The sequence below is a fragment of the Vulpes lagopus genome, chromosome 5 (assembly GCF_018345385.1).
Source record: "Vulpes lagopus strain Blue_001 chromosome 5, ASM1834538v1, whole genome shotgun sequence".
Taxonomy (NCBI): domain Eukaryota; kingdom Metazoa; phylum Chordata; class Mammalia; order Carnivora; family Canidae; genus Vulpes; species Vulpes lagopus.
Window position 1 is genome coordinate 46,978,391 of NC_054828.1, and position 27,689 is coordinate 47,006,079.

Genomic DNA, 27,689 nt, shown 5'->3' on the forward strand with positions numbered 1-27,689 from the left:
CATGATCCATAATTCTTCTCTGGTTTGTTCTACTTCCTCTTTTTCCATTATTCTATCTTCTGTATCCCTTACTTATGTCTTTGCTTCTTCTATCCTGGTGCTCATTACATCCTGTGTACGATTACATTTGAGTTTCAATTATTGAATCTTTCATTTCTGACTATTTTTAAAAATTATTTTCTCTCTGTAGTAAGGATCTCCTTGAAGTCTTCCATATTTTTCTCAAGCTCAGTGAGTATCCTTATAATTGTTGCTTTAAATTCTTTTTCTTTTAAAGATTTTATTTATTTATTCATGAGAGATACACAGAGAGAGGCAGAAATTCCAGCAGAGGGAGAAGCAGGCTCCTTGCAGGGAGAGACTTGTGGAGTCTCTCCATGATAAATATTTCTCTATCACCTGTGAGACTTGATCCCAGGACCAAGATCTCACCCTGAGCCAAAGGCAGACACTTAACCATGGAGCCACCCAGCCATCCCCGTTGCTTTAAATTCTTTATCAGGCATATTACTTATATCTGGTTTGGTTAGATCTCTGTGCCTTTTTCTTGTTTCATTTGGGATGAATTCCTCCATCTTGGCAGTTTGTTTAAGTCTCTTCTTCTTTGTGTTAGGGAAGCCTGTTATGTTTCCTGTTCCTCAGAGTAATGGCTTTATGAAGAAGAGGTCTTATGGTGTCCAGGGTCTGGCACTTCAAAGAGTGTCTCTGTTGTATGCTGCATGCTCTCTGCTGCTGTTTTGGCTCCTCTATCCTTTAGGCCTGTGGTCTGCAGAGGCTCTTCTTGCCTGCAGTGGGCAGCATTTGGTCCTTAGTCAGTGTGTGGCAAGTTTTAACAGGTGTGCTCTGGTCTGCTTGTTAATTGAGACCAGATGCTACTTCCACTAGAACTGAAGCCTTGCAGAATTCTATTCAGCATACTTGGTGTGTGCAGGGGTTTCTGTTGGTCTTTTGGGAAAGGGGCCCACTGCACTGAGACTAAGTCACATACCTCCAAGAAGGGCAGGACCAGCAGAGTTTGGGGGGATGGGGCAGGCCTTGATGTAATAGGTTAGGTAGCCAGTGGTGGCACTGTGCTATTTACTGAAGGTGGTTTGTGCTGGGGGGTGGATGAAGGAAATGGTGTAAGCCAGCTCCTTTGTCTCCAGAGAGAGGTCTCCATGCTTGCCTGTCTCAGGAAAGCATTCCCAGAAGAGCAAACAGTCTCTCCCTATACGTCCTAGGTGTTTTTCAGATCAGTTTTCCATTGTCTGTGTCTGGGTTGCTTGCCTGCTAGGAGCAGCATAGTGCACTTCAGGCTCTATCCCAGCCAAGCCTGATGACTTAAAATTCCAAACTTCAGGGATGTGGTGTGGTGGGGGCCTGTGCTGGTCTTCTGGGGAAGGGTCTCACTGCACTAGGATGGATGCAGATTTGACCAAGAAGGGCAGTTGTGCCAGAGAACAGGGGTGTGGAACTAAGAGCAAGCAGGCTAGGCAGCCAGTTCCCAGCGAGCTACCCTCAGCAGGTGGTTCTGTGACTATGCCAAGCAGTGAGGAAGGGAAATGGTGCCTGATAACTCTTGTCCCGAGAGAGGCACCTCTGTGAATGCCACCTTTCACAGATGGGCTCCAAGAGGAGCAAATGATTTCCTCTGTGCAGTATAAGCATTTTTCACATCACGCTATCTGTCCCAGGTGCTGCTCACCTGCCTTTTCTACAGGAGTAGGGCAGCGCCCTCAGGGCTCTATCCCAGCCAAGCCTGCCAACCTTTGGAACCAGTCTTTGACCCCTACTGGTTGCAAAAACTCAGGAAAATCAGCCCCTCTCGTCTTCCTAGCTTTGGGGAGGTGTTCTCCTAGTGCATTCCTCTCTCTCCCTCTCTCTCTCTCTCCTTTCTCTGCAACCGGGCAATTGTGATCATTTCTCTCCCAAACCACATCTCTGCACCTCCTACCTTCCTCGATGTGGCCTCTTTTCTCCTAGTTGTGCAGTTTGTTCTATCAGTCAAATTGATTTCTTGAGCATTCAGAATGATTTGATAGTTACCTAGTTGTGTTCTAAGATAAGGGTCCTTCTCCTACACTGCCATCTTTCCTCCCTTCTCTATCAGACATTTAAAGAAGAGTTAGTGCCTATCCTTCTCAGATAATTCCAGGAAAATGAAGAGGAATAACCCTTCTGAACTCCTTTTACAAGGCCAACAAGTTAGTGCTTTCATTTTCTCTGAATAAATACCAAGAAATGAAATTGCTAGATTATATAGTAATTCTTAATTTTTCAAGGAACCACCATACTCTTTTCCATAGTAGCTGCACCAGTTTACATTCCGACCAGCAGTGCATAAGGATTTCCTTCTCTTCACATCTTCACCAACCCTTGTTATTTCTTGTCTTTTTTATTTTAGTCATTTTGACAGGTGTAAGGTAATATCTCACTGTGGCTTTGATTTGCTTTTCCCTGATGGTAAATGATGTTGAGCATCTTCTTATGTACCTGTTGGCCTTTCGTATGTCATTGGAAAAATCTCTAGACTCTGTGCCTATTTTTTGTTACTATTGAGTTGTATGAATTCTTTATCTATTTTAGATATTAACCCCTTATCAGATATATGATTTACAAGTATTTTCTCCAGTTCAGTAGGTTGCCTTTTCATTTTGTTGATGGTTTCCTTTTGCTGTGAAGAAGCCTTTTAATTTGCTATAGTCCCACTTGTTTATTTTTGTTTTTGTTGTCTTTGCTTTTGGTGTCAGATCCAAAAAATCATTACTAAGATCAGTGTCAAGGAGCTTACTGCCTGTTTTCTTCTAGCTATTTTATGGTTTCAGGTCTTACAGTCAAATCTTTAATCTATTTTGAGTTAATTTTTGGAAGGATTACAAGATAGGAGACTAGTTTCATTTTGCATGTGTTTGTCTAGTTTTTCCACCATCATTTATTGACAAGATTTGTCCTTTCCCCATTATTTGCATGGCTCCTTTTACTATAAATTAATTGACCACACATATAAGGGTGTATTTCTGGGCTTTCTATTCTTTTCCATTCTGTGTATCTTTTATGCCAATACATACTATTTTGATTAGACTGTGATTTTTAAAAATATATTCTGAAAAAGGTCTTTTGATTACTCTGTGTGTTAACATTAATGTTTGGATTTAAATCTATTTTTTTGTCATTTTTTTCTCCCATGGTTTTTTCTTTTGTAGCTTCTTTTGGGATATTTTAATTTCTTTAGTATTCTATTTTAATTTATTGTGTTTTTCTTTATTTTTGTGTAGTCTCTTAAATGGTTGTTCTAGGCAAGCTTAACTTTTCTCAGTCTACTAAAAATTATTTTTTTTAACATTTTAAGTGGGATATAGAATCCTTTCCACATAATTTCCCTTTACTGTTTACTTTTTGCACGTTTGTAGTCTTCTTCTGCATGACTATAGAACACTCTATTATTTAAATATCTCACCAGAAAAAAAAAAAATATCTCACCAGTGTTAGACATCTTTGCATTCAATCTTCAAACACTTTAAAGAACTCAAGAGGAGAACAGTCTATTATATTTATCCAGGTATTTACCATTTCTGTTTCTTTTTTCTTCATTCCTGAAGTTCTGTTTTTTTTCTCTGGTATAATTTCCCTCTGTCTGAAGAATTTCCTTTAGTAATTCTTTTAGAGCAGGTCTCTTGGAAACAAATTCTTTCAGTTTTTCTCCACTATATTTGAGAAGTTTTCAGCCATTATTTCCTTTTCTGTTTTTTTCAGTGTGACACTCTTTTTCTTTTCTTTCTAGGACTCTGATGTTATGAATGTTAGACTTTGGCATTGTCTCATAGGTCCCTGAGGCTCTCTTAATTTTTTTCAAAATTTTTTTCTTTGTTGTTCATTGGATATTTTCTGTTGACTTATCTTCCAGTTCACTGCCTCTTTCCTTTTTTCATCTCAGATCTACTATTATTGAAGCCATCAGTGTGCTTTAAAAAAGTTGGTTTTTATTTTTGAGTTCATTGTTTTTTTTCTGTTTTCTGTTTCTTTTTTGAGACTTTCTATTTTTTATTTGTTCCAATAGTTTTTATGATTGTTGAAGAATTTTTGTAAAGCTGCTTAAAGTTTTGCCAGATAATCCCCACATATGTCATTTCAGTGTTGTCTACTGACTGCTTTTTTTTCATGTCAGTGGAGTTTTTCTGGTTCTCTATATGCCAAGTAATTTTGGGTCCTGGACATTTTGAATATTGTATGACTTCTTTGGTGAAATCCCATGATAAATGGTTTTGGTTTTTTTTTAAGATTTTTTATTTATTTATTAGAGACAGAGAGATTGAGAGAGAGAGAGAGAGAGAGAGAGAGAGGGAGAGAAGCAGGCTCCATGCAGGGAGCCCAACGTGGGACTCGATCCCGGGTCTCCAGGATCACGCCCTGGGCCGAAGGCGGCACTAAACCACTGAGCCACCCGGGCTGCCCCCATGATAAATGTTGATGTTTTTGTTCTAGCAAGAAACTAACTGATCTTGTTGTTTAGGTTTCAAGTTCCAATATATCTCTGAGAGCTGTGGTTCCAATGTCAATTTAGTTTTCAAAGTCTTTGCAATAATATTTAGATCTGCCCATATGTCACTTGTCAACCTGGAACTTGGATGATACTTTATCTGTTAGCTTAGACCTCAAAGTCTTTTATATGCTGGTTAAGATTAGATTTACACATGCAAAGGCTTGGGTATAAAGTTGGAGTTTATAAATAATTTAATGGGGTCACTTTCTTGATGTCCTTCCTATCTGTATTCTCCTTTGGTACCTTGTATTTCAGTTATTCCATGCTGCCACACACCTCCTTGGCTGTATCCTGGCTCCAGGCCCAAGTGGTGGCAAAATGAAGGAAAAAATATTGGTAATTTCACCATAAAGTGAGGTGCTTCAGATTCTGGTCTTCTTTCTCAATCTATCTGCCACTATTTACTTTCCAGAGTCTTCAAATAGCTACTCTGTACATTCTTTGTAGGATTTTAGCCGCATTCAATAGGAGAGAAAGGAATAAATAGTGTGCTCATTCAATCCGGAACCAGAATGTGATAATCATGATTTTTTATGGGTTACATACTATTCTAATATTTGGATATACTGTAATTTACTCAGTAATCCCCAGATAGACATTTAAGGGTATTTACTTTTATGATAACAATGTGATGGACATTTGTATGTATATATTACAGAAGTGAAATTGTAAGTCACGATACTTAAATCTTTTTGATATAGTTGATATAGTTGCCAAAATTACTGAAAAACTTAAAAACTTAACTGGATTTATAAGACCTTCAAAAAGAATACTGGTCATGTTAAAAACAAATGGAGGGGTGCCTGGGTGGCTTGTTTGGTTAACCGTCCGACTTGATTTTGGCTCAGGTCTTGATTTAAGATCATGAAATAGAGCGCTGCATTGGGCTCTGCACTTAGGAGGGAGCCTTTTTCTCTCCCTCTCTCTTGGCCCATCTCTCATGCTCATGATTGCATTCTTGCTTTCTCTCTCTCAAAAATAAATAAATCAATCTTAAAAAAAATGGCAACCAGCCTTGAAAATTCCCTCAACAGACAAAGCCAGTCTCATTCTACAAACCAAGGTTAATTTAGCTCATTTGGCAAGACTAATTTAATCTGGGTCATTTCTTGCTTATGCTTGTGGAAATTATAAGTAAAACTTCAATTATTTTCTAGAGTTGATATAAGGTAACCACTCACCAGTTGCCTATCATTTAAGAAAAATTTTATACAACCCAATCACTCTGAAGAATAAACAGTCACTGCTCTCTCACTATATAAGCTGTTCTATAAAAATATACCCCTGAGCCTCATTCCATGTTTTGGCTTGAGGCCTCTGGTTTGAAACTCCCTTTTTGGTGTGCGCACAATAAACTTTCACTCAATACTACTTTGGCAATTCACTACTTTTACTCTGTGATTTCTGAACTTTTGACAACCACAATGCACTGAAACACATTAAGCACCATTTTAATAATGCATTTGACTCTTCCCTCTTCCTCTCCCTCAAAATTGTGGTGACCACTGCAGGTTGATAGCTTAATTTATGATGCTGGAAACTGGTAAATTTAGGGAACTAATCATGCTTTACTTTGCCTTTCAGGGTAGTCAAATAACTGGTTGGTAAGGAAACTTTTTTTTTCCCATATAGAAGAATTCTGGCTTATAAATGCAGGAGGAATGAATGAATTAGAAAATCACCATTTCACTACCCCTTATTAAATAATAATCTAAGCAGCTTTCATCGGTAAATACCAAAACATTAGACAAAATGTTGATGGGGAACTTCACACAGATCTTCTTTGAGTTTTGATGGGGTTACACCCTGATAATAAACTCATTGTAAGTTGCAAATACCCAAAGTTGATGATGCGTTTAATACACCTAACCTACCAAACATCATAGCTTGGCCTAACCAACTTTAAATATGCTCAGAACACTTACATTAGCTTATAGTTGGGCAAAATGATCTAACACAAAACCTATTTTGTAATAAAGTGTTGAATATCTCATGTAATTTACTGAATACTGTACTGAGAGTGAAAAACAGAAGGTTTGTATGGGTACAGACTGGTGGTTAAGTGTGTCGGTTGATTATCCCCCTCCTAATCATGTGGCAGATTGGGTGCTGCGGTTGGCTCCCACTGCCCAGCATCACAAGAGAGTATTGTACCACATATTGTTAGACCAGGAAAAGATCAAAATTCAAAATTTGAACTATGGTTTCTACTGAATGTGTATCATTTTTGCACCATCAAAAAGTAAAAAAATCCTAAGTTGAACCATCTTTAAGTCAGGTACCACCTGTAATGGAGAATTCCAGTGATTAATCTTAACATCACTAAAAGACATTATATACATCATTTTGTGATGTAATAAAGAGCACACAGTATGCTTTGTTATTTTTCGTGCTTTGGGACACAAAGCAACAATTTTCCAAAATTGGTTTACTGAAACATATATAAGAAAAGCAAAATAACTATAATTTCTAAGTTTAGGGGATTTATAGATGATACATGTTCCTCTCCCTTATTCCAGACATGCAGTTTCTCTCTGAGAAGAGAGATGCAAAGCTTGGCGTGTCTCAAACCATAGGTAACAGACCAATAGCTTGGTCTATAAGGAAAAGGTATTACATGGCAGCATCAGGGTGTTTCAGGCCCCATTTAGAGGATTTTTCCTGGACACCTGTCAGAACAGAATGTAATTCAGGACCTCTGTCCACCTGTTTTCAGTTGTACATGAAATAGCAAAACCAGCATCTTTTACAATTCTTTTCTGTGTATATGACATTATTTTTTTTAGGATATTATTATTATTATTATTTTTTAATTCTCTCCTTGAAAGTTTCAGTTTCCTAACTTTTGATTTCTCTTTGTTGATAGAGGAAGATATGTGATCCTGGATTCAAAAAATATGGCAGAGAGATTTAAAAAAATAGACCCAAAGAAATAATGAAGAACAGTAAAGGCACAGAGATATTCCTGCTTTGTCCTCAGTGGCATCCATTTCATTTTTTTTGAAACCATACATTTAAGTATTTTAACATGGCTGCACGAGGTCCACATCCAAGGATAACTACTTTCAGGGAAAAATAAATGTATAAATAAAGGCTCCTTAAAGTGAGTCCCTTTATTTTTAAAGATTTATTTTATATTAGAGAGTGAGCAAAAGAGCAAGTTAGAGGAGGGGCAGAGGGAGAGGGAGACCAGCAGACTCCCCCCTGAGCAGGGAGCTCAACAGGAGCTCCATCCCAGGATCCCAAGACGATAACCTGAGCCACGACCAAGAAACAGATGCTTAACTGACTGAGCCACTGAAGTGCTCCAAAGTGAGTCCCTTTAAACTGGGATTGAAAATCACCATAGGGGCAACTGGGTGGCACAGTGGCTTGAGTGTGGGACTCTTGGTTTTGGCTCAAGTCCTGATCTCAAGGTTGTGAGATCAAGCCCTGTGTGACTCTGCTCAGTGGGGAGTCTCCTTCCCTTCTCCCTCTCCCTCTGCCCCTCCTTTGTCATGCTGTATCTCAAGTAAATAAGCAAATCTTTAAATAAAAAATTTTTAAAAAGGAAAATCACCTTAAATAGTAAAAATACAATTAATAAAAATAAACTAAAAAATAAAAGGAAAAGTCATATGGATAAGTTTAAAAGGTAGGTTATAATTTCAACTCTGCATAAATTCTTGGATTAGATTCTATAGGAGCTTTGTATGGCATCTTTAACTTTACTTTTGACTTTCACAACACACATCATCATAAAGAAAGCCACTTTTTCAAGAAATATTTAAGGACTTCATTTTTTTGTGGCTTCTATTAATACTTTGATAGTAAACTCATTTTCTTTTTCAGTTTTTTAAATTTCATTATCCTTATGGAATTTCTTTTTCATATAGTTGGTCTCAGTGCCATTTCCTAATTTATCATTGGTTTTTGCACAAGATCTAATATTTCTCTGTCTCTTTCATTGAGCTCATGAAATATTCTTTATGCAAGATTTTTAGTTGTTTAGAAATGTCTGTATTGCCATGTTAGGCGTTTGCATAGCTTACAATCTGTGAAAGCACTGATGATCTAGCACTTAATAATAGGTGGACTTAGATGCTTGTATTCACTGTGGAGGGATATTTGAATGGGGACTAAGGTTAGTAGTTAGCTCATTCATAAATATTTTGCATTATGAAGACTGTTGCCCTACGTAAACTCCTATAACTGTAGGATTTCAGATAATGAATACCTAGATAATAAGGATCCCCTCGCATACCTGAAATGTTAGGATATTTTGAATGCTCTGAGCCTTGTGGAAGAAAAATACTATCTAAGAAGGATGGGGAAGTCTACTAATAAAGGTTAAGGGTTTCAAAATATGTAATACTAATAGGACTTTGTACATGAAATTATACTTTTATGTTTTTCATTTTGCTTTGTTAATAAAAAGAATACATTCCAAATGACAACACTAACCCATAAATGTTGGAGCTTTGGATTTTCAAGGTATTTGCCTTTCTAGTTCCAGTACTGGAGAACTATGGTTCTATAATAGAGCCAGGAACCTGTAAAGCACCTCATTTCCTCATAGCTTTTCCTGAGACACATTAAAGTTACAACAAATAAAACTTCTCCTTCACAGTACACTTTAGTGGGTCAGATAACGAAAATAAGAAAATTCATTGGAGACCAGATTAGGCTACAGAGAAAATGGAAATTCTTTTTTGTTCTCCAGCTCTCGTTATGGATATTCCTCACATTATCTTGATGACCTTTCTTAAACATAGCTGGGGATTCAGTAAAAACCTGTAAACATCTCTAAGTTGTCAAACTGCTGATATCCTTTAATTTTTATGTTTTAAAAGAGCTTAAGACTGACAGTCTTTGGAAATGATTAAAGTTGGCCAGTTTTAGTCCTATACTGGGGCTCAGAAAAAGATGTCTGTACTTGTTTTATGTTTGCTGCCTATAAAACCAAAAACTATCTAGTGGGGATAATTTGAACCTAATCAATCCTGTGTAATATATATTTAGTTACCTTAATAGCTGCACACTGGAAATGCTCAGTATATTCTACATTTATTTCAGTTTAAGATGCAGAAATGGACTTCCTAGACATATGCCATATGTTCTCTTCTTATGCCAAGTTAACAAGAATTAAAAGACTGAGATGAATAAACAAGGTCAACTTAAGCTGAGCCAAATTAGACAACAGAATAATTGTCAGATTTTCTGTTGGCAGGGACAGTTTGTTTTGAGCCAATCTTCATGAATTATAGGCTGTAAATTTTTTTTTTTTCTGGTAAGTCTACCGCCAGGCATTCTGTTGACAATTTTCTTTGTTTTGTAAACACTGAAAATTTTCATCAATTATATTGTTTATAGGCACACATAAGGATTATGGATAGATGAGGGGTGGGGGTTTGTTTGTTTGTTTTAACTTAAAGGAAATTTGCTTAGATACAAATCAAATAAAACCAAGCCAAAATGTAGTGACTTTTTAACAAGAGAGTATTTCATTTGGAGTTTCTTAGGCATGAATTCAGATATAATAAAGAGCAGGAAATCAATTTTATGGTTAATTTATGACAGTAAATATAAAGGTAGATACATTTGTTACAAATATAAGGTTTGATTGCTCTACAGTAAAGAATCTTAGACCTTAAAGGGGATAATCTAATAAAAATGGGAATATTGAAGCAACCAGAGAAATGGAATTATTTGAAATATGATAACTAGTTTAAGGCAGTGCCAAATCAAAAGTTAAATATTTAGTCCTAGGATCATTTAATTTATTTATCATAGCCCTCTCACTCTGCCCTTTTTCTTTCTAAACTTTTTTTTCTTTGAATTGTTTGACTTTTTTTAGATGCCATGTCAAAAATATGAAAAGATAACCATTTGAATAATTTTTATCTTAGCCACATCAAAAATATGAAAACCAACTATTTGAATAATAATGGTAGTGTCTTATAAAATATAAAATCTCAGTCAATTCACGTAATGGTGATTTTTAAAAACACTCATTTGTACCCAAGATGTTGTAATTGCTGTTAATATGCAAGTGCCTGATTATTTGGGGGTATCTAAAGTGTCTACTTACCACACTTACTACCAGCTATATATTCTTACATCTTATGTATTCTCATATTATAAAAATAATTCTTGTATTTATTCAATAGATATTAAGCATTTATTATGTGCCAGGTACTTTTCTATGTCCTGGAGGATCCAGCAGTGAATTAAGAAAAAAAAAAGGACAAACATCTACCCTCATATAGGTTACACTTAAGTAACTTTGTTTATAAACTTGAGCACAGTGCAGTCTATTCAAAACCAGTTGTATGTTTAGTTCACATTGTTTATTTTGCCATAGGCTACCCAGAAATTAGCATTTTATTCAGTCATATAACCATATGAAGAATGTAAACAATGAATGGGAAAGATTTAAAATTAAGAGGACATTTTATAAAGTAGGCTGATATTTTACTGTTCATTCAGTCATGGATGGAATATTTGTTGAATGCTCACTCTGTGGCTGGTACTGAGTTGAATGCTGTGGATACAACAGTGAGCAAAAGTAGATACATCCTTAACCCCTGGTGAGTGGGCCCATGCTGTAAGTCCGTCGGCTGCGCTGCCATTCTATTCTCTCTGCTTCTCTCTTTTACAGCCTAAGATATTACTGAACTCCTTTAGACAAAAACTTTAAGTATCTTTGGGTAGCTAAACTTCCCTAATGCAGTTCTGATATTCAGATGTAGCCCTGAGCCCTAGTGTTCAGATGGTGAAGTGTAAAAACATGAGAGACTCCTAACTCTGGGAAACAAGGGATAGTGGAAAGGGAGGTGTGTGTGGGGGGGATGGGGTGGCTGGGTGACGGGCACTAACAGGGGCACTTGACGGGATGAGCACTGGGTGTTATACTGTATGTTGGCAAATCGAACTCTGATTAAAAAAAAATACCCACTGATGTCAAGGCAGCTTTCCCTATCACGTCAGCCCGGTCGTTCAAAATGATCTATTAAAAGTGTAGATCTAGGGATCCCTGGGTGGCGCAGCGGTTTGGTGCCTGCCTTTGGCCTAGGGTGCGATCCTGGAGACCCGGGATCGAATCCCACATCGGGCTCCCGGTGCCTAGAGCCTGTTTCTCCCTCTGCCTATGTCTCTGCCTCTCTCTCTCTCTGTGACTATCATAAATAAATAAAAATTTTAAAAAAAATGTAGATCTAACCCTGTGTATTAGATCTTCCTTGCTGTCATAACAAATAGCCACAAATTTAGTGACTTAAATAGGGTGCATTCCTTCCTGGAAGTTGTAGAGAATAATCTTTCTTGTGTTTTTGAGTTTCCCTGCATTCCTTGGCTCATGGTTCCTTTCATCCATTTTCAAAGCCAGTAGTGGTAGGTTGAGTCCATCTCACCATGAGTTACCGCGAGGTACCAGACACTGATTCTTCTGCTTCCCTCCACCACATTTAAGGATTACATTAGGCCCATCCAGATAATCCAGCATAAACTCATTATTTTAAAGTCAGATGATTAGTAGCCTTAATTTCATCTGCTACCCTAATTCCCCTTTGCCACATTACTGTAACATATTTACAGATTCTGGGGATTCGGATGTGGACATCTTTGGGAGGCCATTATTTGGCAAACCACAATATCCTATATGGGCTTCTCACTGCAATTAAAACACAGATCATACACACGAACATGGCCTACAGCTCTAATTATTTATCCTCTTCCACCCCCCTTGACAGTTTAGCTGTATTGACTCTCTTACTCAAACTGTCCAGACTCCTTTCTACCCTAGGGCCTTTGCATGTGCAGATACTTCTCCCTGGAATCCACTGTCAATATACTTCACATACACGACTCCTTGTCATTCAGCCCTTAACTCAAATAGTACCTTCACTAATCACCATTTCTTTGTATTTTTTCCTAGTACTTACCATTAATTGAATAATCTTTAGTTATGTATTTTTGCTTATTTCTTACCTATATCATTTCTCTTTCTCCTCCACACACTTGAGAACTTGAAGAGTACAGTAGGCCTTGCAATGTGCCAACTATGTACCAGACATTGTGATAGGGCTTAAAGAAATAATAATATCTAAGAATCACAGTTTTTGCCTTCATGGAGTGTACAGGTTAATGAGGAAGCAGATATTAATCTAATAATCACATAAGAATAAAATTTCAAGTGTGACAGTGTAAAAAGGCTTTATAGGTAGATGTTTTAATATCTAGTAGGACTAGCTCCCTTCTCATAGTTTCTTCTTGTTTTGTTTTTCTAAGTTAACCTTAATATCACCTTGTCTAACTCAAAAAAGTATGTTGGTCTTTTTATTGGGATTACATGAAATTTAATTTTTTAATACATTAATTTAGGGAGAACTGACATCTTTATGATGCTGAGTCATCCTATTCAAGAAGAGGGGATATCTTCCCATTTGTTCCAGGCCATTTTTATGTCTGTAAAAGAGTGTTTTAAAATTTCTGTCACGTGAATTTTACATATATGTTGTTCAGATTATCCCTCAGTACTTAATCTTTGTGGTGTTTCTCTCTGCATTATATCCTCTAACTTCTTATTGTTTGTGTATATGAAGGCTGTTATATATTAACTTTACATCTTTCTACCTTGCTATAGTTTAAAAATATTTGGTTTTGTTTAATCATTGATTCCCTATGGCTCTTCTGTTATATTATGTTATATTATCATATCATTGCAAATGAAGACAGTTCTATTTCTTTACCAATTTTTATTCTCTAGTTCAAGGATTGGCAAACTTTCTGCTAAGTCCTAGATAGTAAAGTTTTAGGCTTTGAGGGCAATACAGCCTCTACCAATCAATAGACAATAAACAAACAAATGTGTTCTACTAAAACTTTATTTACAGGAATAGTAGCATGTTTGGATTTGGCCAGTTGGCCATAGTTTGCCACCTTTGATCTAGTTGATTTATCTAATTGTAATGGCTAATACCTCTCGTACAGTATAGAATAGTAGCAGACATAGTGGGTATTCTTGTCTTGTTTCTGGTCTTAGCAGAAATGCCTTTAGTGGTTCCCCATTAAATAAGATACCAGCATTAGGACTAAGGTATACATATATTATTATGTTAAGAATATATACCTCAATTCCTATTTTCTTGAGTACTTTTATCAGGAAGGGAGCTGTATTTTGTCAGAGGCTTTTCCAGCAGCTATGGAAATAATATGATTTTTATTAGCCATAGATCTATTAGATGTATAGTGTTAATGGATTTGGTAATATTGAACCAACCTTGTAATATCAGGATAGATCTAGGGGTTGAATTTTGTTTGGTAATATTTAATATTTTTACATTGATAATTCATGAATGATACTCATTTCTGGTTATCTTTCTGTACTATAGAAAGTTTTTCTTTAATTTCAGTACATGGGAACAATTTGTAGAGCATTTAAAATATCTGTTCTTTGAGCAAGGATTGGAATTAGAATTCTCCAGTCAAAACATCTAGACCTCTTTCTTTGGGTACTTCTTTAAGAATTTTGTCTATTTCTTCATGGAAATTGGTCTGCTTCAGATTTCTAAATCTAATGGTGGTAACTTTGGCAGTTAGTACTTACCTAGGAAATTTCTTCTGCTTTTAAATGTATTTGTATAGAAATTTACAAAGTGGTCTCTTAAGATTTAAAAAAAAAATCTTGTTAGAGTGGTTAATTCCTCCCTCTGTGCCACTTCTTGGTTTGTATGTTTATACTTTCTTTCCTTTTATCTTGACCAAGTCAGCTTGATCAGGTTGGTCTATATTTTATTCATCTTTTCAAAAACATCTAGATTTAATTAGGTCTATTGTTTTTGTGTGTGTGTTTTTAAACTTCTACCTTAGAGATCAGTTAACTATGACCTGTCAGCTAGTCACCTGTTCGTATAAATAAAGTTTTACTGGATCACAGGCATGTTCATTCATTTTAGGTATTACAAACAGCTGCTTTTGTGCTGCAACAAGAATTGAGTAATTGCAGGAGAGAACATATGGTCAACAAGCCTAAAATATTTACTCTTTACACGTTCAGGAGAATTTCCCAACCTCCACTCTGCCTCATTAATTTCTGATTTTTATTATTTCCTTTGTTTTTACTTATTTTGGTTTAGTTTCTTGTTATTTTTTAAAGGTTTTTGAGTTGGAATCGGAATTGGTTTATTTTGTTCTTTCATTTCCTCTTTTTAAAGTGTTCAGTGCTAGGGGCACCTGGGTGTCTCAGTGATTGAGCCTTTGGTTCGGGGTCGTGATCCTGGGGTCCTAGGATTGAGTGCTGCATTGGGCTCTGAGCAGGGGAGCCTGCTTCACCCTCTGCCTGTGTCTCTGCCTCTCTCTCCCTCTCTGTATCTCTCATGAATAAATAAATAAAATCTTAAAAAAATAAAGTGTTAAGTGCTAGTAGTTTTCTTTTAATTATTAATTTTAATTCATCCCATAGATTGTGATATGCAGTTTCATTATAATTATTTTTTTAAAAATTCATATTGTGTTTTCTTCTTTCACCCATGAGTTGTTTAATAGAGAAGACTTTAATATTTCTAAGAGGATGGTCATTTTGTTTCTTGTTAAACATTTCTAGTTGTGTTTTTTTTAAAAGATTTTATTTATTTATTCTTGAGAGGCACAGAGAGAGAGAGAGAGAGAGAGAGAGAGAGAGAGAGAGGCAGAGACACAGGCAGAGGGAGAAGCAGGCTCCATGCAGGGAGCCCATTGTGGGACTTGATCCCGGGACTCCAGGATCATGCCCTGGGCCAAAGGGATGCTCAACCGCTGAGCCACCCAGGCATCCCATCTAGTTATATTGCACTGTGATTACAGAGTGTTTCTAAGAGTTCTTTCTTATGGAACTTAGTGATATCCTTTTGACACCTAAGATTACTTTTTTGGTAAATATTTTGGGGAAAATTCTTTTTAATTTGTTTTTATTGAAGTTCAATTTGCCAACATATAGTATAACACCCAGTGCTCAGTCCATCAAGTGCCCTCTTCAGTATCTGTCACCCAATCACCCCATCCCCCTACAGGCTTCCTCTTTAACCTTTTGTTCATTTCCCAGAGTTAGGAGTCTCATGGTTTGTCTTCCTCTCTAATTCCCACTCAGTTCCTCTCCTTTCCCTTATAATTCCTTTCACTATTTCTTATATCCTCCGTATGACCATATGATGACCCATCCCAGCACCCCTGAAAATCTAAACCATATGATGCTTGTCCTTCTTCAATTGACTTACTTCACTGAGCATAACACCCTCCAGTTCCATCCATGTGGAAGCAAATGATAGGTATTCGTCCTTTCTGATGGCTAATATTCCACTGTATATATAGACCACATCTTCTTTATCCATTCATCTGTTGAAGGACATCGTGGTTCCTTCCACAGTGTGGCTATTGTGGACATTGCTGCTATAAACATTTTGGGGTGCAGGGGTCCCAGCATTTCACTACATCTGTATCTTTGGGGTAAATACCCCATAGTGCAACTACTGGGTCATAGGGTAGCTCTATTTTTAACTCTTGAGGAACCTCCACACTGTTTTCCAGAGTGGCTGTACGAGTTTGCATTCCCACCAACAGTGCAAGAGGGTTCTGGGGGAAAATTCTATTTTTCCATTATCAGAGTGTAGAATTTAATAAATATCCACAATATCTACATTACTGATTATGGTGTTTAGGTGTTCTTTCTCCTTATTTTTTGCCTACTTAATCTATTTTGTAATAAGAATAATGAGTTAGGGATCCCCGGGTGGCGCAGCGGTTTAGCGCCTGCCTTTGGCCCAGGGCGCGATCCTGGAGACCTGGGATCGAATCCCACATCGGGCTTCCGGTGCATGGAGCCTGCTTCTCCCTCTGCCTGTGTCTCTGCCTCTCTCTCTCTCTGTGACTATCATAAATAAATAAAAATTAAAAAAAAAAAAAAAGAATAATGAGTTAAAGTCTCCTTGGTGTCTGTGTCTCAGACCTTGCATCTCTTACAGATTTAACTTCATAGAGGTGGTTTCTGTGTTAATTGGTACTTGCATGTTGGTTATATCTTTGTTGTGAAATTCGGATGTTAATATTTCTTTGTCAATATATACTTGGGGGCTTGAATTCTCTCTGTAACCAGGATTTCTGTTGGTTTCTTATTTTCATTTGCTTAAGGTATCTTTTCCCATATCTTTATTTTTAGCTTTTCTAGATCAATTTATTTTAGATATATCTCTTTAAAGATTTATTTATTTTAGCACAAGTCAGGGGATGGGCAGAGGGAGAAAATCTTCAAGCAGACTCTCCACTGAGCACATAACCGGAAGTGGGACTCAGTCCTACAATCCATGAGATCATGATCTGAGCCGAAACCAAGAGTTGGTTGCTCAACCAACTGGGCCACCCAAGTGCCCCTAGATGTCTCTCTTATATACAGAGTATAGCTGGATCTTGGTTTGTGGGGCATACTGAAAATATTTTTCTTTCTTTTTTTTTTTTTTTTTAAGATTTTATTTGAGAGAGCGAGTGAGATAGAGAGCATGAAGGGGAAGAGGGGCCAAGGAAGAGGGAGCAGCAGTCTCTCCACTGAGCATGGAACCTGATGTTGGACTCAATTCCAAGACCCTGGTATCATAACCTGAGCTGAAGGCAGACACTCAAATGACTGACCCATCCCAGCACCCCGGAAAATCTATTTCTATTAATAGATGAGGTAAGTCTATTTATATTAATTGACATGACTGATATTCTTGGTCCCTATGAATATTTTATAATTATGTGAATTTTGTAATATTTGCTTATATTTCTTAAGTGGGTGTGATTCTTTTACTCTATTTTTTTGAAGATTTATAGTTTAGTTTTGGTGGTTATCTTTGTACAGCTATCTTTTCTAATGCCCTTAGTCTCTTCTTTTCTTAGTTAACTTTTCATTATCTCATGTATCAGTGTTTACTGTTATCTTTTAGCTCCCACCTATGTCTGTACAGCAATCAGTGACCTTATTCTACTTTTCTCTTTCACTCTTTGTTCCCCTCTCATTGTTTTAGTTGTATCTTTTCTATTTAATTACAACACACAGTATCTCTCCACTCCCTGTTTTTGGTCTTTTTTTGTTTTTGTTTTTGTTTTTTAATTCATTTGTTAGAGCATGTGCACACACATGAGTGTGGGGAGGAGCAGAGGGAGAGGCGGAGAGAAAATCCTCAAGTAGACTCCGTACCCACCGTTGAGCCCATCATGAGGCTTGATCCCAGGATCCTGAGATTATAACCTGAGCCAAAAGCCAAGAGTCAGACACTCAACTGACTGACCCAGATACTCCTAGTTTTGATCTTCTATCTACATTTATATGTATTAAAATGTTCAGAATTAGTTATTTTGCAGAAGTTTTCCCAGTTATCTCATAATTGGATGAGGCTCTTCCTCTATAATCTTCCTCCAGAAGGGTTCATTAGAACCGTTTTTCTTTACCCTTGATACTTGAAGGAGAGTGTGGATAGCTATAAATCACTAGTTTATACTTCTTTCCACTGAGTTTTTAAAAATTACAGATCTACTTTTGCCTTACCTTGTATTTTAGTTTTGAAAAGACTGATGCTTGTTTAATTCTTCTGCATTTGTTAGTTATTTGATCTTTCTACCAGGAGGCCTTGCAGATTTTTAAAAACTAATCATTGATATCTAAGAATTTAAAGATATGTTTTAGAACTGATTTTTATAATAATTTTTCTCAGGTACTTGGTATGATTTTTTTGTTGTTGAGATTTTATTTATTTGAGAGACAGCATGAGTGGGAGGGCAGGCAGAGGGAGAAGCCAGCTCTCTGCTGAGTGGGGAGTCTGATGCAAGACTTGATCTCAGGACACTGGGAGCATGAGCTGAGCCCAAGGTAGATGCTTAACCAACTGAGCCACCACCCAGGTGCCCCCCCCGATATAATCTTCTGATATGTAAATCCAAGTTTTTTTTTAACATTTATTTCTAAAGCATTTTCCCTGGATTATAATTTTAAATATTGTTTCCAATGAGTCAAATCGTACAAATACTGTTTCTCCTTTGTCTTATCTCTCATTCCATTACTTTTATCCCTTGTCTTTTTTTCTTTTTTACCTTTATCTCCTTTTCATTGTCTTGTTTTCTGCCATTTTCAGTGCCTTTCATTAAATCTTAATTTTAGATTATTTCCATTTGTGTGCCTTGTAATTTTTCATTTATTTATTTTTAAATTTTTCATTTCTAAGATATTTCTCTTTTCTTTCTTGAATGCAGTGAACTTTCTCCCCCCTCCTTTTCCTCTTAGTTTTTGTCCTTCTGATTCAGAGTGGGTTTCCATGTACCCAGATGTTTATTTGAATATATTTAATTTTGCATGGAGTGTTGTACAGTTTTCTTCTACTTCATGGTTGTTTTGAGGGAGAAGAATTTTTCTCAATTGATATGTCTTGGTTTCATTTTATTTTTCTTTGAAGTAACTATATAGAACTATTAATCATTTTACCAAATGATTGGTTTACCAAATGATTTACCAAATTTTACCATATTACCATTTTACCAACTATTACCATTTTACCATTTTACCAAAACCTGTTTATTGTTTTGGTATTGGAATGTATTTTGGGAGATTCTGGTTCAGTGGAGCCCTCAGTATGGTTAAGTCTGGCACTTGTTTGTGTAAGGGTAGATATACAGACTAAAGGAACAGAATTGCAAATCCAGAAATAAATCTTTATACCTATGGTCAACTAATTTTTGACAAAGGTATAAAGGCAATTGGATTTTCACGTATAAAATAATGAACTTAGACCCTTATATCACATCATACATAAAAATCAAATTAAAATGGACTTGAGTGTAAGAGCCAAAGTTATAAAACTTCCAGAAGAAAACAAAAGGGAAAATTTTTTGTGATTTTTAAGTTAGAAAAAAAATTTCTTACATACAAAAGCATAATCAATAAAAGAAACCATAACTAAACTGTTTTACCAACATTTGAAACTTTTGCACTTCAAAAGACACTGTTAGAAAAATGAAAGGGCAAGTCACAGACTGGGAGAAAATATCTGCAATCATATATCTGATTAAGGACTTACAGTTAAGAAAGGTTTTATAATTCAATAATAAGAGAACTTATTTTAAAAATGGACAAAGTTTTGAATAATATTTCACCAAAGAAGATACACTAATGGCTAATAATCATATAAAAATGCTCAACATCATTAGTCACTAGGGAAATGCAAATTAAAATCATGAGATGCTAGTCTATACCCAATAGGATGACTAAAATAAAAAACACTGACAATACCAGCCACAGGTGAAGATCTGGAGAAACTGGAGCCCTGTATATTGCTGATGGGTATGTAAAATGTTATAGTCACTTTGGAAAAACAATTTGGAAGTTTCTAAAAACTAAGAAGATAAAGATAAACTTACAATATGATCTAGCAATTTTACTCCTAGATACCTACCCAAGGGAAATGAAAACGTATGTCCCCTTGAAGACTTATATGTGAATATTTATAGCACCACTATTCCTAATAGCCCAAACCTGGAAGTAATTAAAAATGTTGAGCAACTGGTGAGGAGTTAAACAAAATTTGATAATATCCATACAATGGAACACTATTCAGAAATGAAAAAGGAATAAATAACATGCTATGACATGTATGAACCTCAGAAACCATAATGCTAAGTGCAAGAAGCCTGACACAAGAGACAACGTATTGTATGAATTCATTTATATGAACTTTCCAGACTGTATGATTTCATTTATATGAAATTCCTCTAGAGGCAGAAAGCAGACCAGTTAGTGGCTCACACTGGAGGTAGGAGTAGAAATGGACTGTAAATTGGCACAAGGGAACTCTGTGGCAATGGAAATGTTCTAAAACCACTCTGTGGTGGTAGTTGAAAACTTTATAAATTTAGCAAACATCATTGAACTCTATACTTACAAGGGGAAAATTTTATGGTGCATGTAAATTATACCCCAGTAAAACTGTTTTAAAAAAAGTAAATAAAGAAGTAGGACTTCCAGGTAGTTGAAGATAATAGTCGCTGCTTTCCTTTCTGTTTCTTAGTACTTCCTCTATAATGATACAGAACATAAGAGAAGAAAAGAAACTATTGAAAGCCCCACCTTCAGTATGACTTGACAGAGAACTTGCAAACAATTGTAAATCAAATGGAAAAAATGCCAGATCCCAGTGCATGATCTCTAAATTCCTGGTATTCTTGTGGATTAGAACATGAACTATACCATGCAGTTTGAAGGGATAATTTTTTTTTAAATGTACATCTTCTGTGGTGGGGAGTTGGGTGGGTGATAAAGGGCAAAAAGGGAGAGACACCTTCTGGCAGTTGGGTGTGAAGGAAGAAAGAAGCAAAAGGGGAAAATTTAGGGTCCTGCAAAATAAAAGAGAGCCAAAAAATCAGAAGTCATACAGCTCCATCAGGAATGTGTAGAGAGCTTCACTAGACCTTCTTTCACTTCTTTATTCCAGGATCTTCCTGTTAAATTTTTGGCTAGTCTACCACCATTCTGTCACTTGACCTAAGCTGGCTAGTAGAACCGTGGCTTCCCCTGTTCATTTTCTATCAAAGTTGTTATATTTACCAACAGTTTGCTCTTTTGCTGTGCAGGGTTTTTCCACTCTCAGCTGCAAATCAACTTAGCTGCTGTTTGTTCTTCACAGCCTGTCCCACCCTAGTAGAACTACAAGGCTGAACTAGCTTGGGGGCGTGAGGGGATGCAAACAGCCCCCGAATATCAGATTCCTCCTTTATTACTAGAAGTTTAATGCTTATCAAATTGTTTGCCCCTATTTGATTTTCAGAGCCTGGAAATGGCAGTTTTTGTCCAGCTTTATAACTGTTTCTTGGGGAGAGGATTTACTTACCTCTGAACTCCACCAAACCTGGAAACTCTGCTCCTTTATTTACTATTAATCAAACTATGTAGTTTGAGGCATTTTCCTCAGGATATTTAAGAGTATATATATATGTATAATTAATAAGAAATATATGACCTATATTTCATATGATTATATAAAAAATACGGCCTCTTCATAATTATTGCATATAGTTGAGATCCTCAAGAGCAGGTATGTAAACTGCAGAACAGGGGCCAAATTCTGCCCACCGCCTGTTTTTGTAAATAAAATTTTATTGTAAACGGCCACTCTAACTTATTTATATACTGTCTATGGCTGCTTTCATACTACAGTGGTGGAGCTGAGTGTTGTGCCAGAGTCTGTAGGAGCCACAAAGCCTAATATCTGGTGCTTTACACAAAGTTTGCTGGCCTTTGCTTCAGAGCAAATTATAATGGTAACTAACATAATTACTTTGACCAGTATTTTTATTTCACAATTATTCTGTTTATTTTCTCAATAACCCATATACTTAGCTGGATAGGTATGAAGTTATCATTTATCAGATTTCGGAAACTAATGGCAAAGTTTATAAGTACGATCATATGAATTACAATTCAAACTAAATATACCAAAAATTAATGTTTTAATATGATAGTCTAACAATTCTGAAATTTAACAACAGAATAAAATTAGAATTTGATTTGTTATAGTAATTTCATGCTCATGTTGGTCTGGAATAACATTCTAACAATATTTTGTTTACATTCGATTCTTCTTCCATTGTACCTGCTTTCGCATGACCAAACTACTGCAAAGTCATTGCCATGAGAAAATGCACACTTTTTTCTTTGACATTTTGAAAAATTCTTGCTTAACTATTAGTTTGCATTTAAACAGGGAATATTTAAATTGTTTAGTACTAAGTACTCTGTGGAGCACTTTTCTTGATTCAACATATCTTACCTATTAGAAGAGTCATTCAGTGTTCTTTGTTGAATAATATGTTTATGGACTGAACAAAAAGGAGGGAGGTTATCTGGAAATTTGTCTTCTCCTTGAGGAGCTAAAGATAAACCAACAAAAGCTTCATTTAGCATATCTCCTCTGTCCAAAGGCCCCAGGAGTTCTGTAGAAAAATGATCAAGATATGAGTCAAAATCAGATAAAATTTCTGCTAACTCCTTTTAAGTATGATTACAGGAAAACTTTTGCATATCCCAATGAAACTTTGAAAAAATTTGTCAATTAACTATATAGTACACAATGGAAAACTTGTAGTCCTAGTCCCCATATGACTTCTGTCATTCTGGCACTTAGCTCAACCAGGGAATTTGATAACTGAATAATTAATGTTTTCAAGTTCACATCTGATAATTGAATAATATTTTCAAGTTCACATTTTAAAAATTCATTTACAACTTCCTCATAGTGTTTTTAACCAGCATTTTATTAATCAAACAATGTTGTTGTTGTTAACCAACTACTGGAATACTTTATTATATTGGAAAATTGTGAGAAGTGAATTATTTTATACTCCACCTGTAGAACACAATTTGAAAGCAAAAAAGTAAAGTATCTGTTACAAGAATGTATATTTTCCAATAAAGTGTATAGAGAGTTTGCTATTCCCACTCATACAGATGTACAGAGCAAACTTTAAAATTGGCAACTTAGGGCATTGTTTAGAAAAATTGCAAAGCATCCTGAAGTTGTGAAAAATATATTTGAAAAAACAAACTTTATTAAAGGCCAAAAACTCTTAGGACCATACTCTGTGTATTTTTTTTTAAACCATGTTAAAACCATTTTTATAGTATACAGTTCAGGGCAGCCCCGGTGGCGCACGCTGCCTGCAGCCCAGGGCGTGATCCTGGAGACCCTGGATTGAGTCCCACATCAGGCTCTCTGCGTGGAGCCTGCTTCTCCCTCTGCCTGTATCTCTGCCTCTCTCTCTCTCTCTGTCTCTATGAATAAATAAATAAAATCTTTAAAAAATAAAGTATACAGTTCAGTAGTATTAAATATATTCACCTTACTGTGCAAGAGATCTCCAAATTTTTTTCTGCTTGTAAAATTGACACCGTACACCCACTTAACTCCCTATTTATTCCTGTGTCCCTTCCTGTAGGCCCTGGTGACCACCATTTTGCTTTTTGTTTCTACAAATCTGACTACTTTGGATACTTCATTGAAGTGGTATCATATAGTATTTGCATTTCTGTGACTGTCATATTTGCATTTATGTGGTTGGCATATTTCCCTTTGCATAATGTCCTCATGGTTTATCCATGTTTTAGGATTTCCTTCCTTTTTAAGGCTGAATGATATGTATGTACGTAATATATGTATATATATACTACATTTTGTTTATCTATTTGTCCATCTGTGGAGATCTGGATTGCTTCCAGCTTTTGGCTGCTGTGAATAATTGTTATGAAGATGAGTCTGCAGGTATCTTTTTGATACCTTGATTATAATTCCTTTGGATATATACCAATAGGTGGGCTTGCTGGATCATATGTAAGTTCTATTTTTAATTTTTAAAATTAATTAGAAGTTTTATTTAAGTAATCTCTGTACCCCAATTGGGGCTCAAACTCATGATCCCCAGATTGAGTGTCACATGCTCCCCTGACAGCCAGCCAGGTGCCCCAACCGCTTTTAATTAATGAACTACCATGTTGTTTTTGTTATCATTGCACAATTTTACAATCCCACCAACAGTGCTCCAATTTTTCCACAACTTTGCCAACACTTGTCATTTTCTTTTTTTTTTAAATTATAGCCACTCTAATGAGTGTGAGGTGGTATCTCATTGTAGTTTTGATTTTGCATTTCCATAAATATCATTGATGTTGAACATATTTTCATGTCTTTATTGGCCACTTGCTTATCTTCATTGGTGAAATATCTATTCAAATCCCTTTGCCCATTTTTGAATTAAGCTGTTTGATTTTTGAAGTTGAGTTTTGGGAGCATTTTATATATTCTGGATATTAATCCCTTATCAGATATATGATTTTCAAGTATTTTCTCACATTTCATGGGTTGCCTTTGCATTCTGTTGATAGTATCCTTTGATGAGTAAAAGTTTTAAATTTTGATGCAGTCCAATTTATTTTTACTTTTGTTGCCTATACTTTTGGTATTCTCTCCAAGTAACCATTGCCAAATCCAATGTCATGAGATTTTCTCCCTGTTTTTTCCCTGAAAGTTTTGTAGTTTAGGTCTTGGATCCATTTTGAGTTAATTTTCATATATGGTGCAAGTTAAGCTGTCAACTTCATATTTTTAAAAATATTGATATCCAGTTTTCCAAGCACTGTTTATTGAAAAGACTGTCCTTTCCCCCGCTGAATTAAATGGACTGGGTACCTTGTTGAAAATCATTTGACCATGCATGTAAGGATTTATTTCTGGGCTATTTTATTCCATTAGTCTGTCTGTTTTTATGCTAGTACAATATTGTTTTGATTACTGTAGTTTTGCAGTAAGTTTTGAAATGAGGAAGTGTGAGTCCTTCAGCTTTATTCTTTCTCATGATAATTTTGGTTCTTCAGGATTTCTGAGATTCCATATGAATTTTAGGACGGGTTTTTCTATTTTTGCAAAATATGTCATAGTGATTTTGATAGAGATTACATTAAATTCTTAGATCTTTGGGATGTATGGACACTTTAAAAATAAATCTTACAACCCACGAACAAAAGGGAGGTTTTTTTTTTTTCTTATTACGGTCTTTGTCATCAGTGTTTTCTACTTTTCAGTGTACAAGTCTTTCACCTCTTTAGGTTTATTCCTATGGATTTTATTTTTCTTGATGCTCTTGTAAATGGAATTGTTTTTAAATTTTTCTTTACAAATTGTTCATTAAAAATTTTAAAGAAGTTTTTAAATTCCAGTTAGTTAACATACAGTGTAATATTAGTTTTAAATGTAGAACAGAGTGATTCAGCACTTCCATGCAATACCCTGTGCTCATCAGAGCAAGCACACTCCCTTATCCATTTCCCCACTCACCTCCCCTCTGGTAATCATCCATTTCTTCTCTATAGTTAAGAGTCTGTTTCTGATTTGGATGCCTTTTATTTATTTAATCTCTTAATTGTTCTGGCTGGGATTTCCAGTGGCTGTGTCAAAAAGTAATAGAGAAAGAGGGCATCCTTGTCTTGTTCATGATTATAGAGGAAAAGCTTTCAGTTTCACTATTGACTATGATGTTAGCTATGAGCTTTTAATAATTTTAATATGCGTTTTTTTATGTCAAAGTAGTTTCCTTCTATATTTAGTTTATTGAGTTCTACCATGAAAGGGTATTGGGTTTTGCCAAATGCTTTTTCTGTATCAATTAAGAAATATATATTGTTTCTGTTCTTTATTCTGTTAATGTTGTATATTACATCAATTTATTTTTGTAGATTGAACTGTCCTTGCATTCTAGAAATAAATTATTACTTGGAGTATAATCTATTTAATATGCTGCTGTATTTGGTTTAGTAGTATTTTGTTAAGAATTTTGTATCAATATTCATCAGAGATACTGGTCTATTCATTTTTCTTTTAAAGATTTATTATTTATTTATTTATTTATTTATTTATTCATTAGAGACATAGAGAGAGAGAGAGAGGCAGAGACACAGGCAGAGGGAGAAGCATGCTCCATGCAGGGAGCCTGATGTGGGACTCGATCCCGGGACCCCAGGATCATGCCCTGGGCCGAAGGCAGGCACTAAACTGCTGAGCCACCCAGGGATCGCCTGGTCTATTCTTTAGTGTCTTTGCCTGGCTTTGGTATTAGGGTATTAGGAAGTGGGGCAGGGACATCAAAGTATCCCCGAATTGAAAAGGCATTTTGAGGCAGGAAAATGAAGGAGGTGACTCCATACAGTTTACACAGAATTTTATTAAGGGTAACTTATTGATGGGGGGAGAGCAGGTGGAGAATGATCCATGGCAACTATACACTTATTCTCTACAAAATCTGGGCTTTAGTCCATAGATATTAGAGTGAGGGGACACAAGGACAGTATAGTGAGATCAAAATGTTCACATGAACCTCAAAGGGTTCGCATGCACCTAATTGATAGCTAACCTTTAAGCAGACCCTGTGGCACTACCTGTGTGTCAGGAAGGAGAAAGACTACGTTATTGCTAATAGAGTCATGGGAGGCCAGAACATGTCTCCCCATCCTAGCCTTGGCAGGATTTTGAAGGCATGTATATTAATCTCAAGTGGGCCTGGAACACGTAACCCCAAGGGAGGTTATTGAGTGAACGTGAACCAAATGGAATCAGTATTGTCAGCGTTCCTACACAGAATAATGATGGCTTCAAAGAATGAGTTTGGGATGTTGTTTCCTTTTCAGTTTTTTGCAAAAGTTTGAGGAGGATTGATGTTAATTCTTCCTTAAATGTGTAGTAGGATATCCTAATCCATTGAAGCTGTCAAGTCCTGACTTTTCTTTTTGATTTATCCATTTCTACAATTTATACAATTTACAGTTTTATAATTTGTTGGCATGTAAATGTTCATAGTACACTTAAAATCCTTTTTATTTCTGTGGTATTGGTTGTAATAGCCCCTTTCATTTTTTATTGTCATTTTTGAGTCATTTCTTTCTTTTTTTTCATTTCTTTTTTTCTTAATCTAGCTTATGATTTGTCAATTTGTGTTGAAGATTAAAAAAAAAACTTCTTGATTTCCTTCATCTTTTCTATTGTTTTTCTGGTCTCTATTTAATTTATTTCAGTTTTGATCTTTTTTATTTCCTTCCTTCTGTTAACTTGGGGCTTAGTTCTTTTTTTCTTTAGTTCCTGAGATATAAAAGTTAGATTGTTGATCTGAGATCTTTACTCTTTTTTTAATGTAAACATTGACTGTTAAAAACTTTTCTCTCAGCACTGCTTTTGCTGCATCCCATAAATTTTGGTATGTTGTGTTTTCATTTTCATTTGTCTAAAGATATTTTCTAATTTCCCTTGTGATTTCTTCTTTGATCCATTGGTTATTTAACAAGTGTTCCTTAATTTCCATATCATGGTGGTTAATTTTATGTGTCAACTTGACTGGCCTAAGGTATGCTCAGATACCCAGTAAAATGTTATTTCGGGGTGTGTCTTTGAGTGGGTTCAGGAAGCAAGTAGCATTTGAATCAGTAGACTGAGTAAAGAAGTCCACTTTCACTAATGTTGACAGGTATCATCCGGTCTGTTGAAGGCCCAAATAGAACAAAAGGGCAGAGAAAGGACAAATTGTCTCTCTCTTCTTCAACTGGTATATCCATCTACTGCTTTGTGACATTGGAACTCCTGGTTCATGGGCCTCTGGACAC

The 27,689-nt window shown here is 35.9% G+C and overlaps 1 protein-coding gene across 1 annotated transcript in view; it reads right to left on the minus strand.

Annotated features, from left to right (window-relative positions):
- LOC121490978 (WD repeat containing planar cell polarity effector) overlaps positions 1–27,689 on the minus strand; it is a 443,477-nt gene that overhangs the window by 56,645 nt on the left and 359,143 nt on the right. The window contains exon 14 of the mRNA XM_041755267.1: positions 22,321–22,483. Coding sequence (XP_041611201.1) covers positions 22,321–22,483 — 163 coding nt within the window. The remainder of the gene's footprint in view (positions 1–22,320; positions 22,484–27,689) is intronic.